At 35.1% G+C, this 14612-nt stretch overlaps 3 protein-coding genes across 7 annotated transcripts; 1 reads left to right on the top strand and 2 right to left on the bottom strand.

Annotated features, from left to right (window-relative positions):
• Positions 1 to 23: 23 nt before the first annotated feature.
• LOC103484686 (protein SLOW GREEN 1, chloroplastic) lies at positions 24 to 3526 on the top strand. 2 transcript variants are annotated; one of them, XM_008441905.3, is made up of 4 exons: positions 24 to 845; positions 1515 to 1661; positions 2415 to 2495; positions 2960 to 3526. In XM_008441905.3, exons 1-4 carry the CDS (start codon positions 177 to 179, stop codon positions 3143 to 3145), a joined length of 1083 nt encoding a protein of 360 aa, XP_008440127.1. In that variant the 5' UTR covers positions 24 to 176; the 3' UTR covers positions 3146 to 3526. The 2 variants fall into 2 exon arrangements, with proteins under 2 accessions (XP_008440127.1, XP_050944638.1); XM_051088681.1 differs by having other exon boundaries at positions 2403 to 2495.
• Positions 3527 to 4120: 594 nt separating this feature from the next.
• Positions 4121 to 10618, bottom strand: LOC103484683 (tRNA(His) guanylyltransferase 2-like). Of its 4 annotated transcripts, XM_051088679.1 has the most exons (14): positions 9818 to 10614; positions 9016 to 9147; positions 8856 to 8900; positions 8115 to 8284; positions 7843 to 7928; positions 7669 to 7776; positions 7135 to 7391; positions 6420 to 6473; positions 6074 to 6205; positions 5954 to 5998; positions 5266 to 5435; positions 5012 to 5097; positions 4656 to 4763; positions 4121 to 4491 (listed from the first exon to the last, which is right to left on the bottom strand). In XM_051088679.1, exons 1-14 carry the CDS (start codon positions 9919 to 9921, stop codon positions 4312 to 4314), a joined length of 1677 nt encoding a protein of 558 aa, XP_050944636.1. In that variant the 5' UTR covers positions 9922 to 10614; the 3' UTR covers positions 4121 to 4311. The 4 variants fall into 4 exon arrangements, 3 of the variants coding, with proteins under 3 accessions (XP_050944636.1, XP_050944637.1, XP_008440125.1); XM_051088680.1 differs by lacking the exon at positions 5954 to 5998 and having other exon boundaries at positions 9818 to 10615; XM_008441903.3 differs by lacking the exon at positions 6420 to 6473 and having other exon boundaries at positions 9818 to 10613.
• Positions 10619 to 11061: 443 nt separating this feature from the next.
• On the bottom strand, positions 11062 to 13456 carry LOC103484682 (glucan endo-1,3-beta-glucosidase 8). Its single transcript, XM_008441902.3, has 2 exons — positions 12998 to 13456; positions 11062 to 12357 (listed from the first exon to the last, which is right to left on the bottom strand). Exons 1-2 carry the CDS (start codon positions 13345 to 13347, stop codon positions 11253 to 11255), a joined length of 1455 nt encoding a protein of 484 aa, XP_008440124.1. The 5' UTR covers positions 13348 to 13456; the 3' UTR covers positions 11062 to 11252.
• Between the last annotated feature and the right edge of the window lie 1156 nt (positions 13457 to 14612).

The raw sequence follows: 14612 nt of genomic DNA, 5'->3' as shown, positions 1-14612 counted from the left end.
GCTCCAAAGGGTTTTTCGAAGGTTTAAGCTCCAATGTATAAATACTGACCCACGGATTTAAGACATGGTGTGCCGCGCACGTGCAGTTTCCTTAGGTTTTTGTATGAAGGTAAAAAAAAGTCCAAAAATAAATAAAATAAAAATCCAGGTAACCGTTCGGCTCTTCGGCAGAAGAAATGGCTTCAACTTCAACTTCAGCTTTCTCAGTTTCTTCTCAAATTGAACTTCCCGGACCACCCAAATTCTCAAGCTACAATGTCCGGGCATTGTCTAACTTTCGATTTAGCATTCTTCAGAAGAATTACAAACTATCCTCCCAAAGCTTGTTCTATTCACCGAAAATTTTTCATTCCCCCATTCACAATACCCTCTTCTCAAACCTCTCTGAGTCCGATATACGTCGTTCTACCTCACCCCAGATAAAACTTTCGAAGTATATCGTTGAAAAATTTGTGGGTTTTCTTGTTGGGTCATTTATCTTCATGGGTTGTTTCAATTTAAGATATGCCAGGGCATTGCCTGCTCAGACAAGCAGCAAAAACCCAACATTGGCCGAAAAAGCTCAAATTCCAGAGGGGGATAGTGAAGAGATGTGGGAGAGGATCTTGGAGCATGATCCAAGTAATGTTGATACTCTGAAAGCTGTTTTGTATGGGAAAATGAGGAGTGGAAAGACAGAGGAGGCCATTAAGTATGTTAAGAGGTTGATTGATCTTGAGCCTGATGAGGTTGAATGGAGACTTTTGTTGGCTCTTTGTTATGAGACATTGGGGGAGCTGGGCACGGCTAAAAGATTGTTCATGGAAATTCTGAAGCAGAAACCTCTTTTGGTTAGAGCTCTGCACGTAAGGTTTTTGCTCAACCGTGTGATATGAAAATAGATTTATGTTTCAATAGACTGATAGTCTTGGTTTTAATGTCATTTGGTGCAAATGTTAGATGAAGTTGTTATTTGTGTACTAAACCAATGTGATGTTTACATTAGAAATTGTTTTGGAAAAAATTGAAAGTAATGTTAAGACATCAGTTTTTGAGCAAGAACTGCTAGGAAATGACTTCTATGAGAATAGTTGATGTGGTTTTTTCCGCTCTATGATTTCTAGTTCTCCTTATAATTTAAGCATTGGTTTCTTTTCATTATATCAATGAAAAGTTTTGTTTCCAATTAAAAAGAAGTTGATATGACTTTTACCCTAAAGTTTTATTTGAACTTGAATTATTACATCATGCTGGCTAAATTTTCTGAAGGTATTGTAGTTGTGAAGGCAATTTTTGTTCTTCAGTCCTATTCATGTTATTCAAGCATGATGTAAGATATTGTCTTAGAAATCTTTTAACTTCTCAAGGGAAGATACTAACTAACATGTTAGTATGTAATAAAAACTTCAATATTGTCATCTCGTCTGTGGGCTGCCTTGCTAGTATGAAGCTGCAACCTTTTATGGCTTTTCTAAATGTTTTTAATAAGGTAAGTCAATGCTTAATTTGAAACTTTCAATTTGCACTTTCTTCAGGGTTTGGCGTTAGTGATGCATAAGAACAATGAAGGTGAATCTGTCTTTGAGATGCTCAATAAGGCGCTAGATATTGCTCGTGATGAGAAAAAACTTGCCGAACATAGGAGCATCGGGATACTAATTGCTCAAATGCATGTTGTGAAGGTCATTTGCTACTTAGGACATGTTTGGATTGACTTTCTAAGTGCTTAATAAATACTTTTTCTTCAACTTAACACTTTTTCAATATTTAGAACGTCATTCAAATAGGCTCTTGTGTCTTCCCTGTTTGAAAATGTAACTTTTTGGTTGAGTCCATATTTTTCTTTCTCACTATGTTCAACCCTTGGGGATTTCCTGCTTCTTACACTGTATCCATCTAGTAGAAGGGTGCAAATGTTTGGATGCCTAGCATTGGAAAATTATTTGTCTAACTGGCTGTTATATGCATTTGAATTACTCCAAAAAGTTGTTGAGACTAAAGTTATGAAAGACTGGATTGTACATTGACAAGTACCAGATAAAAAAAATGTCATTATGTATTCCTATTTTTAAGGTCTAGGTGGTATAATCCTCAGTGTTCTAAGGTTGCTTTCATTTTTGTTAATTATGCTGTTTTGTGGAAAAGGCGTAAAGCTAAGACTTTGCCAGTCAACACAGATTGCTTGAAATGCTAGAGAGAAATCACATAACTTTTATGGAAATGTGGAGATGGCAATGGCAATTTAGATCTGGCTTGTTATGTAGCCTCTAGATAAAGTTCCTTCTCTTGCCTTTCTAAATTTCTTTTTTTTTATTAATTGATTACCAATTCTTGAACTTTTCTGTTATTATTTTGAATCTTTAAGCATTTGAGAATTTCTAATTTTCCACCTTAATGCTCCGGATTCTTGTCCAACAACGTAGTTTGGCTTTCAGGGGGAACTGGAAGAGGGTTTGAAGAAGTTCCAAAATCTTGTTGAGGAAAACCCAAGGGATTTTCGACCCCATCTCTGCCAGGTTCTGACATAATCTTCAGACTACCTATCTTTTTTATCATAATTTTGGATTAGTCCATTTCCACACTGCATGTCTAATGACTCAGCGAGTCAGCGTACTAGGGCACTCATGTGTCACGTTAATATGGAGGAAACTATACTTTTTCTTTGTCAAGAACTGGTATGAATGTTCTGAGATTGTTGGCATTCATTTCAACTAAATGAACTGCACCAAAGATATGGTTGTCTGTATTTGAAACATTTATAATTAATGTTATGGGTTTGATTCAACTGAATAATATGAATAGAGAATTGATGAGTGGGAAAAGTAAGATGAAAATGAAAGTAGGATTTAGCCAAGCATCACAATTCGCATAGTAAGAAAAATATGATCATTTAGCTTATTGAAGAGGAAATTTTTCTTTGGGGGAAAGGATGAAATACTGAAATGAAAGATATCTAACTATATGCATTTCTTTCTTGCAGGGGATTATATACAGTCTGCTGGACAAAAAAAAGGAAGCTGCTGAGCAGTTCGAAATATATCAGGCCCTTGTGCCTGATGAATTTCCTCAAAGGGAATTTATCGATGACATTATGTTGTCGGCTACGACTGCATCACGGGAACAGTTTCAGAAGGAATTTGATGCTGAATTTACAAACAAGAAGTGAAGCCAAGAAGAAAAGGGTTCTCTGGTTATTAGTTTGAGAGTTTATAGAATGGGTCCATACCACTGCCAACACACCTGACCACTAAAACTCTGTAGTTAACCGTGCTTGTGCCATGTCGGGCAAACAAAAGTTGTTGAGGGTGATCGGTAACGTTGGTAGTGAAATCTGGTTGTAATGGCTAAAATACAAACTATGGATTCGTATTGGCTGTTTGATAAGAACGAACAAGAAAGACTGCACGCACTGGAGCGGTAAGTAGGAATGGAGATTATCTGGAGCTGTTTTTATCAGTGCAGTGGAGTAATGGTTGGTTCAAAATAGTTGCACAAGTTGCATTTGAAGTAGTTCAGCGAGTAAACGGACCTGATTTTTTGCTTTAAACGGACTCTCTCGATCTTTCTCTCTCTCTCTCTCTCACACCGTTCTTTTGAATCTTTTCCATTGATGAGAGTTTTCCATTTATGAGAGTTCTGAGTTATCTTAATCTGGTGTGTCTGAAATTACACCTCGATTTTAATATATACTCGTCAATTCTTGTACATAATCATTTAATTCCTATCATGGAAAGTACTATTATATTTGAACTAATTTATTACATGCATAGATAAATTGAATTAAATAACCACAAATGTAATTTAAGCCTAACCTACATGACCGAATTATAATTTTTATAAAAAATAAAAAAATTGAAAGAATTTTTTAGTATAAGAACGCCTTAAAGTTAGACAGACTAGTTAAGTTTGAAAAATACACAAAAGTTACTCAAGTTTGAAGAATACTTCGAAAGTGTCATGTTTGCAATGAAATTGAAGTTTTGACTAGTTTTACATTAATTAAATTATAACTTTAATTCTTATACTTTTGAGCCTGAAGAGTCTAGACCCTTGAATTTGTTTATTTTGTCTAATAAGTCCCTAATATTGACTAGAGGCAGTGCCTCCTAGGGTCTTATCTTATGACTACCAACCATGTGTATGTCCTCCAAGCTCTTCTTCTATAATACTTGTTAGGTGTACTAGATACGAAGCCCTTTCTATAGGTTGGGGCCTTAAACATCATTACAGAACCAAATAGAAACCAAGTCTTTCATGGAGCCAGAAGTGTAATTTTGTTCTCTAAATGATAAACAAAATCAAGATTTCTATACAATTACAGAGAGAGACTCCTTAAAAAAGCCATGCTGCTTTGTCGCGTATCCATGCTTCCTTGTCGAGTATCCATGCTTCTTTGTCGAGTATCCATGGATGATCTTCCCAAAAACTACGTTCAATTATATTAGAATGCACAACAACAATTTTTCTCTCGCAACAAGCATCTGGATTCTTGTCCCCCGTTGTGGCATCTTTCTGCGCAACAAAATCAACCTCGCTTGGGAACATATACAAATGGTTGTATAAGATCATAATATATATATATACACTCATAAATATATGATATTCCATAAACTTAGTTCAGAGCAAATATGGAATAATCAAACAAAATAACTATTAGGACAAGAAGAAAGACAAACCTTGTCCCAGAATGCAGAAGAACCTTGACGAAACATGAGTGGTAACTCATTGTAAGAAATATTGAATCGTGAGTGAAGCAAGAGTTCCTTCTCTTGTGTTTGAGTACCCTGTATGTAGAAATTTAAAACACAATTAAACAAATGTGAATAAATAAGATCATTCCAAGTCGGTGCTACTATTTACAAACCTGTTTAAATTGATTTTCTAAGAAATTTAAAAAGTATTTTTATGCATTTAGAAAGTCATTCCAAATAGTCCCCCATACCGAAAAATTCCACAATGAACAGAGAAATTTTTTTTTTTTAAAAAAAAGTGTTACATATAGAACCAAAAATAGCAAGAAACGAATTAGCACCTTGAGACAGGCTTGAGCTTCACTTTTACTTTTTCCAGACTTAACAAGCTCCCAGAAACATGTATTATACTGATTATTTATGTGACCTGTAAATTCAAAGGAACGATAAGATAATAGGTATCAAGTAAATTAGGAACTCTGAAGAGACAGATTAAATTTTCATTATAGCACTAAGAATTAGACAATAAAGTAGAATGAATATCCTTGCAAAGTAAAAAACCGGATTAGGTTAACATTGATAACGTAGTACATACAATCAACCTGTCTCCATGCTAGATAGTCCCGAAGGACCTCATCCGACGGATAACACACAGCTCGTCCATCAAATGAAGGTGGGTACTTCAGCTCTTTATGTGGGAAGAATTCTCTCCATTTCATTACATAAAGGGAAGAAAATAATGAGACAATGGCGGACACCATTCCACTGCAAGGATGAATGTTCAAGTGAAGCATTAATAAATGACATACATTTATTAGCTAAAATGCTTATCATATAACTTTGCATAAATGCAAGAAAACATAGAAACTTTTCTTTACTTCCGACCAAAACTAGGTCATATAATCGTTAAAAAGGTATGCAAGTTCACAACTATAATTAAATCTTTTCTATTTTTAGGTGCAAAATGTAGGGTTACGGGATTCAAACTTCTTGGGTCGAAAAGTGTTCACTTAAACTAAGCTATGCCAAGGCTGACAAACATTCCGATTTTATATTTCCTATCATAGACCACTCTCTACTTTTGTGTAAATGATTAATTTTAACAAATAACCAACAAGTTGAAAATGGTCATATGCGAATATTCTCATGCAGTAATGATAACCAATCATGAATTATGAGGTTAAAATATTTCTAATAATCAGCCATCTGAGACTTCCATGTACCTAATGGATAAGAGAGCAGCATAAAAATGCAGAAGAAACATAATAGGAAACAAGACAAACCTAGCTGTACGTCCATAAATTTGAGAATACCTCTTCAATACAAAGCTGAAAATCATAAACATATAATTATCCACAGTGTCGCAAATGAAATTAAAACAAAAGTCAAAATAGAGAAAGCACCTGTACTCATCACTAACGCCATAGGAGAAGACCAAGTCAGGAAGTTTCTCCATCACAGCAACTGCACATGAATTCATAAGGTTCAAAGCGTGCTCATCATTTGGCTTTTCAAACGCGTGAACTTCTGAAAATCTACCAAAACCACAACCAATCCACTTAAGTATCATATCTAAGTTTCCAATAACCGAGCTCTTAAGGAAAAGAATGTATCATGTGCCTAATACTACATGTTCTCGATCTCATCATTCATAAGTGAAAATGACTACCATGTACTCATTAAAACTTTTTTTCTGCTAAAGCGCAAAACACCTTAATAAATTCTAACCACAATGGTTAAGAAACTAACTCTGTATTCTTCCAAATTGTACTTGAAGTACCTGGAGACTGGAATAAAGAAACCCTAAAAAGAATAAGATATAAGGTGAAAGATCAAATGAAGGTCTATGACACTATTCATTTAACTATTGTAGGACTTTCCACGTTTTCTTCTAGCTAGGATAAAGCATAGTTGTGAACTGTTTTTCTTTGAACTAAAAAATTGAGCTAGAAAAAGTATGAAATAACTACATTTCCTGTAATTATAATGCAAGTTTGTGCTAGCTCCAAACTGAAATGAAAAGGTAATTATTAAACTGCCAATTCACCCAAAAGCTTAAGCTAGTGGTTGAAGGCAAATTTAATTGTATATCACCAACAGTGATCACTAGATAATTTTGGTGCCATTGCAGATATTTAGTGCGAAAAATGAAAAACAATGCTCTTTGGATTTAAATTTATTAATTTGCAAGAAAATATCCTAGTCTACTGAGAAATCAGGTTGTAGAGTCAATTCACTTATAGAAGAATGATGATGGGAATGTCACTGGAGCAGTTAGGAATATTGTTATGGTGCTAAGGATATATTAGTACGGTTTTATCTTTTCTATTTCAATATTATTCCAATTCTACTTGGGTTTTCATCAAATGACTACTAGAAGTCTAGAATAAAGGTTACATGAATGTATAAGGACTGTATGCTTTAAAGGGGAAATGTGAAAATTGGGTGCATCTGATGAACAAACCTGTGAAAATGACAGCCATCTATTCTTATAACTACCCATGTACACGGCATTAGTGTCTTCTCAACTTGGAAGGACCTAACGTAATCTGGATTTATTTTATCAACGTCCGTTGCGAAAGCACCTAGCTCCTTTAAAAGAATGGAATGTTCATTCCAAAATTTTCGTCCAGCAATATTTGGTGAATGAATCACTGTCGCCTTTCTCCGCAATCTCTTAACAGGAGTGCCATCTTCATGGTACTTCACAATATCTTCAACCTAAAGAAAGTAGAACTTCTTAGATTATGTGGTTAGGAGAGCTCCGTACCATGAGAGTTGATGCAGATTCTCTCGGGAAGGAAAAGAAACCAAAATACAAACGCATATTCAATTATTTTCTCAATAGAAACAGCAAAGAAGATAATTTTCTTTAATGTTTATTGTTGCCTCCAAGTACTTTCAGTGTCAAATAAGGTAAAATCTAGATGCAAGTAAAACAAGAATCAAGTTAGTGAACAATCAATATTTTGATTTAATTCTTTTAAAAGAGCACAACCTTTGTCGTCAAAATGCAGGATCCTTGACGAAAAATTGCACTAAGATTTGCATAGTTAATATTGAACTTTTGAAAAAGCAACTCATGCTTCTCTTTCTTCTCCGTAACCTGCAAATTTGAAAATACACATTAAGTCAACAAGCTTGCAAAATACAAAAAACTACAACTTCGTACCTTCAGAAAATCTTGGGCTTCCCTGTCTGTCTTCCCACATTCAACCAGTTTCCAAAAGCATGTATTGTCCAAGTTACTGATATGACCTAAAAAAGGTGAATTTGAAAGGTTTAATAAGGACCTTTCACTTGCCAACTCAAAAGGAAAAAAAAAAAAAAAAAAAAAGACATACAAGTTCATTATTTTTTTTAAATAGGAGCGTACAACTTCACTGTAGGTCCTGCAAGATCTAGAAATATCATGGATTTTCAAACCAAAAAGCAACCACTTACAGAATTGTTGTCTCCAAGCAAGATATACTTGAAGAACTTCTATAGAAGCACAACGTACTACATGTGCACGAAATGATGGTGCATATCTCAAGTTCTTCTGAAGAAAGACATCTTGCCATTTTGTTATATATACTGAGGTAAAGAAAGATACGACGAGCGAATATAATTTGCTGCATAAGGCCAATTAAATCTCATCATTAATATGTAAGAAAGAAGCAAACTAATACATAAACAGGAACATTGTTTTATGACAGAAATAATACGAAACACTATTATTCAACTCCTAAACGGAATGAAAGAAGAAAAATAATACAGGGCTCTATGTTGTTACTTGCAATAAAAATAGCTCGATTAATCCTTATTGGAACTCTTCCATTTCTTCATGGTATATTTCTCCCCGAAGGCTTTTGAAGGATGAGAAGGTTTTTAGAATTTCAAATACTGATGCTGTCCTTGTACAATATTTCACTTAACAGCAAGAAATTGTGTTTGGGCTAAGGAGTTTGGAAGTAGTAGTTAGGAAGTACGGATTTGGGAATTCCACTCCTTGTTTGCCCAAGGATTTTGTGGGTCTCACCACTAAAGTTTTTATTTCTGTTTTAGTGCTTTTAAAACAATCCTCGTGCATGATGCCCAACAATAAAGGATAAAGCGACTTTTTCTACATCACATGTATATCGAATTCCAAGGGAACAATGTCATAAAAACATCAAAATAGAGGACTTAAATCAGTAGGATAACCTGGCACGCCTTTGGTAGAATTTTGATGTCTTCTTAAAGACAAAACTGTTACATAAAGAATACATAAATAGTTGATATACTGTCAGGAAGAGACAACAAACTCGATAGTAAATAATAGTTAAAAGGAAGGAGAAAACATAATAATCAACTAACAGATCACCTATACTCGTCATTAAATCCATATGAAAATATTACATCTGAAAACATTTCCATTGTGGCCATTGCACAGCAATTCATCAACTCCAAAGCCTTTTCGTCATTTGGCTTCACAAATCCATGAACTTCAGAGAACCTGCCACAGAAGGGAAAAAATTCTGAATAATATTCGAGATGAACATAAACAAAAGGGAACTTACTTACGGTTATGACAGTAAATGTTGAAAGAACAGTTTATCCCATAATACAGATCAAAACACATAATATGGCTAAGTAAATTTTCAAATATCATTTTCTTTCGTGTTATTTAATATATATCCATGAATTTTCAGGCTCACTTAGACACCTCGTCTATTCTCACAAGACATCTGTCCAACCCACTACATTTGTTGCTAAGGAAATTAATAGGAAATTGAATCTTGGGTAAATGGACCTTATGACTTGAATCTATCTCCTCTAAGCATTTTTTACAAGTGTTCCTATTGGCCACTAGGTTGACCTAGTGTGGTTTCCCAAATGTAAACTTATTCTGGCAGGTCATATATTTAGTCTTGTGTAATCATGATATATCATCTTTTTATCATGCATTATTTGCGTCGCCTCACTTAGGTGGATGTATTTTATAAGCCCCTCACGCGCAGGCAAGCAAGAGGCTTTGAAGATATTGATATATACCAAGAGAAAGCGCATCAACAATGGTTAAGAGGAAATTAGAAAATGCACAAAACTTCAATGCAATACTTGACACGATCACGATCACAATATTTTGAAAGTAATGCAAATTTTGAATCACTAAATAAGAAAACCTTCGAAAATCAAGAGCAACAACTCGAACGACGATCAGATTGGGCAGCATCACCTCATCATCATCTTCGAACAGCTTCACGTACTCATACTTACTGTTTGCCATTTGAACACCGCCAGAACCGGAACTGGGAACAGAATAAATGCCTTTTCAGAGAAATCAATGAAACGAACCAATATCCCCCGGACCCCAAAAATTTAATCCGCAAGTTCGAGGAGGTTGTAGATTTAGTTGTTTTCGCAAATTCGAACGAGAGCGAAATTCTCTTCGTATAAATTATGAACTGAGTGAAGATGTTTTGTCGTGGGAATAGAATTCTAAGAAACCAACAGGGAATTGTCAACCAATCCCAGAATTGAAAGAGAGAAAGAAGAGAAATATGCAGGGGTACTCTCCTTAAAGGCGTCTGATTTCATAAATTAGCGCCAAAGGGTAACTGGGCAAGGTAAGCTAAGACGTGCAAATCGGTTCGGTCCGATTCGAAAAGTTGAGACGATCGGTTCTATTCGGTCCGGTTATGGTTGGACCGGTCAAGCAATCGATTTTCCCTTTTCTTTTTCTTTTTCTTTTTCTTTTTCTTTTTTTTTTTCTTTTTTTTATTGGTCGGCGAAGGAGACAGTAGACTGACAACAGAGGGAGACTGGGAGAGAGATGCGGTGGCTGCAGGCGGAGAGACAGAGAGATACAGAGATGCGGCGGCGCAAGGCTGAGAGGGGCGTAAGAGAGATAGAAGGAAAGAAAGGAGGGAACTGCTGTCTGAGTGTGAAGTGGATCGGTGTGAATAACTAACCCTAAAGTAAATGGGAGGGAATAATTACGTAAGGGGTTATGTTTCAATTTAAATTAGGTTAAATTATTCTAAAATATGTCGAGATAGACTCCACAGCAAATTTCAAAATTAGGTGAAGTGGTAGGTTCAATTAATTATTAAAATTGACCATAAATATTATAATTAGATTCTCAAATTTATCGTTGTCGTAAAAATTAAACTTTCAAATGATAAAAATTGACTCTTAAAATTTAAGACAATCATGTATAATTCATATTTTGAGTTAAGTACCAACTCTTGTTACACCATATAGATAATATTGACTAGTAAAGTCTACAAGAGCTCAATGGTAGAGTAATCAGGTTTGAATCCTAAACATAAGTACAAATAGATGGGATAATTTGAAAAGCAAATCTATTGGCCCCCATTATTGTTGTGTGAGTTTAATTAATGTTTTAATATAAATTAAAGCTAAATTTAAAAAACAAATATTAGTTTTTTCCTTTCTCAAAAGTGGTATAAGTATTCATTTTTGGGACAACAAGTGTTATTTGTTATCCTTCAAACCTACAAAATACAATTCCATAAATAAATAACAAATGAAAAGAAATCCCTCAAAATTACCCTAAAGAAATCCCTCGAAAAGAAACTGAAAAAAGTTCCTCCTTCAAAGACCTAAAGCAAACAAGCCCAACACAAGCCCAACCACGGCCGCCGCCGCCGCCGCCTTCAACCTCTCTCCGGTGCTCACAATCTGGATCGGAAACAAGCAGCTTCCAACCGAAGCATTTTTCTTGACAATATGGGCGGATCCGCTGAAATCGCAGGCCTCCACACTCTGATCCTGCATCTGGTAATACATATTGAACGCATAAGAAATATTCCCTCGCTTATCCAAATTGTTGCACGACGATCCATATCCCAAACTCGTACAATCCGAAAGACCACAAGCGTAATCCACCTCCTTCGAAATTTTATCGAAATTTTTTACATTCTCCTTCAAAACGCACCATTTTTTCTCCAAATACTGCACTCCTTTCGCCGCCACCAGCATTTTGTCGTTCCCTTTCCCCGACATATCCATCGGAAACTTAGGTTTTCCGTCGAATTGGAAAATCCCCCAATGTCGCTCGAAAAACCCTGGCAGAACGCTTTTCATGTCCTCATCTAAAAGTCCGAACAAATAAACCTCGAATTTCTCCTTCGGCCTCATCGGAGTTCCATTGCCGGAGGCCAATTTCTTGAACAGTCCGTCGTAGAATCGTTTCGCAAGTTCTACATTCGCGAATTTGTTGCCGTCCGTCGGCCAGCCGACTTCTCCGACGATAATTTTCATGTCGGTGACGCCGATTTTCTTCAAGGACCAAATGAGTGTGTCGTAATTGGCGTCGAAGACGTTGGTGTAGGATTTGCCCTTGTCGTTGGTGGCCTTAGCACCGCCGCCGAAGAAGGCGTAATCGAGGGGGAAATTAGGGTTCTGGTAAAGACTGAGGAAAGGGTAAATGTTGACCATGAAAGGGGCTTTGTTACGGTCGAGGAAGTGGACTATATCCTTCATTGTCTTGTAAATGTCTGGTCGGAATTGGCCGTCGGAAGGTAGGTTGGTGCTGGATTCATAGACGTCGGCGTTGAGAGCAGTCGTGACCTTGACTTTTTTGCCATGGCCGGCGGCGTCGAGAGCTTTCTGTATGTTTTGCATTGCCGGATAAGTGACTTTCACGTAGGTTCCATTGTAAGCCGACAAGAAAGCTTCGTTTCCCACAGACACGTACCTGAAAAATTGTTATTGTACGACAAATTCTTAGATTTTTTTCATTAAATAACATATCATTCGAAATGCCTTTTTTATATATCATATCATTTGGATTAATATTTAATGTGAACTTTCTTTTGTCCAAAGTTAAGGAAGTGTAAATTATATATAAACATAATTTCATGTATGAATGTGATTTAGATCATAATACCAAACATCACATTCAATCCTAAAAATTGGTTTAAGGTAACATTTTGTCCCTTTTTTATTTATAGTATTAATTTTAATATACGTTGATATTTCACATTTACATAGTACTATGAATCAATATATTTTTATCAAAGAATTATCTGCTTTTAAGTTTGTTATTTTAATATAGTGATAGAAATTTTATTATTATAAAAAATTTTATTATTTTTCATGAGACACTCCTATAAAAGAGTACAAAATGTCGTTAGTATATAAAATAAAAAAAAAAGTTTAATATGGTTGATATACAATTGAACTAATAATGACGTCCCTTTTCTTTTTAAAATCTCATAAATTTTAATTTTGTATTCTTCGTTCTAACTATTTAGATAATAAAATTTAAAAAATTAGAATATTAGAAAACATTGTTTTGTGTTAAATATTTAACTAAAAAGAGATGGAAGTTAAACCTGAGATCAACACCGCCTTCAAACATGTGAGTGGTAACGTTTTCTTTAACCCAATCTTTAGCGTCATCGTAACTTTCCGCAAATTTCTTAAGCTGATCGTTAGGGATTCCAATGACCGTTTCAATTTTTGAACCACTCAACGCACTCACAGTCCATGAATCCGAATCGAACAGCTTCACTTTTTTAATCCCATTATCTTTCAGCAATTTCACCACAATGTTCGGACGCAGTGGGTGCGATGACATTATTCCCCAATTCGCCCCGATTCCGGCCCCTTCAACCACCGAAAACACCGCTGCCACTGTCATTACGGCCGCCCACACGGCGGGGACGATCGACACCCCGGTCATTCGGTCTTCTTCAGGCCGCCGATTCTTCAGGACAGAAAAGGGATTTGATTTTATTTTTAAATTATTTTATTGCCCTTTTTATGGAAGAGACAGAGTGAGAGATTCGGGTAATGGTTAATTAATTTGGTGATTGTGATTTGATTTATAAATAGGAAAGGTTTAATTTTGGTTTTGATGGTTTTTAGGTAATTCTAGTTTGGAAGTTGAAAAGGTCAAATGAGTAGTAATGTTCCTCTTGTTTAGGGGAAGAAGAATTTAAAACTTGGTTGTTATTTAAATAATTAACCTAATTGACCATATCCTTTTCTCTCAGTTCTCACATACTTGGGAGATAATCTTGTGGAGTGAAGAATGTGAGGGTGTTTGGAGGTTCTCGATTGAATGAGTTTGTATTGTTATTGAATTGTGCATTTTAAGTATGATTTGTAATAGGAAACTCATTTGATTTCTATAGTTCTCAACGCAATCGAGTTGTTTTCTCACTCATTTTAACATTTCTCAAATTTTTGATAATCTTAAATACATTTGGTCTTCAAAACGACCCATTTTAGTATATGCTTAAGAAAATTGATTTTCTTTTTTTCGTTCTTTCTTATATTGTAATCGGGTAGATGGATCTTACTGTATTTGTCTTCCCTTCAAACTCCAACTGCCATGGTTTATCATAACTTAGTTACTTACTCTTTTTGTTTCAAAAGAGAAAAAGAATCTCTTAGAAGTCAAGTCCGTTTGGGTTGACTAGCAAAAAAAAAAGTGTTTTTTCAAAGGATCATTTTTATTTAAACTTTATTTTACAAAAATTGTTTAAAATGAATTTCGAGACTGTTTTAATGTTAGACACTTCAAATTCATGGATTATTTTCAAAATCAAACCCTTAAAACACATTTTTCCTCTTTTACAAAACAAAAAAGAAAGAAAATACTAAAGCTATCCATCAATTGGAGTGCAAAAATAAACGTATAGATATGTTAAAAGAGTGTTTGATTTGACGAATTGATTTATTAATTATTATATAAGGAACTAATTGGAATAGTTGATGTGAATAATGAAGTGACTAATGTATGTTAATACAAATCACGAGAAAACAAAACCATTTAACTTATTGGTTAACTATACGGTGTGTGTTAGTTTTTTACCAACCTAACCCAATCCAATAGGAGGGCAAAAGACCCTTTTAGTTTCTATTAAGTGAAAATTGAATTTATCAACTCAACGTGATTCAGTCATCAAAATCTAGACGAACCTATCAGTCAAGTGATGAACC

Source organism: Cucumis melo, chromosome 8, assembly GCF_025177605.1.
Source record: "Cucumis melo cultivar AY chromosome 8, USDA_Cmelo_AY_1.0, whole genome shotgun sequence".
NCBI lineage: Eukaryota > Viridiplantae > Streptophyta > Magnoliopsida > Cucurbitales > Cucurbitaceae > Cucumis > Cucumis melo.
Note: the sequence above shows the minus strand (reverse complement) of the source record. Positions and strands in the feature narration are given on the sequence as shown.

Bases quoted from the DNA above. Each gene is read 5' to 3' on its own strand.
- LOC103484686 (XM_051088681.1), top strand. From the start codon at position 177: ATGGCTTCAACTTCAACTTCAGCTTTCTCAGTTTCTTCTCAAATTGAA. The intron at 1,662-2,402 runs GTCATTTGCTAC...CCAACAACGTAG, and splicing joins CTCAAATGCATGTTGTGAAG to TTTGGCTTTCAGGGGGAACT. The intron at 2,496-2,959 runs GTTCTGACATAA...TCTTTCTTGCAG, and splicing joins TTCGACCCCATCTCTGCCAG to GGGATTATATACAGTCTGCT.
- LOC103484683 (XM_051088679.1), bottom strand. From the start codon at position 9,921: ATGGCAAACAGTAAGTATGAGTACGTGAAGCTGTTCGAAGATGATGAT. The intron at 6,206-6,419 runs GTTAGTTTCTTA...TGGTTTTGGTAG, and splicing joins ACAATTTGGAAGAATACAGA to ATTTTCAGAAGTTCACGCGT. The intron at 5,999-6,073 runs GTGCTTTCTCTA...TATGATTTTCAG, and splicing joins GGCGTTAGTGATGAGTACAG to CTTTGTATTGAAGAGGTATT.
- LOC103484682 (XM_008441902.3), bottom strand. From the start codon at position 13,347: ATGACCGGGGTGTCGATCGTCCCCGCCGTGTGGGCGGCCGTAATGACA. The intron at 12,358-12,997 runs GTTTAACTTCCA...ACAATTTTTCAG, and splicing joins GAAGGCGGTGTTGATCTCAG to GTACGTGTCTGTGGGAAACG.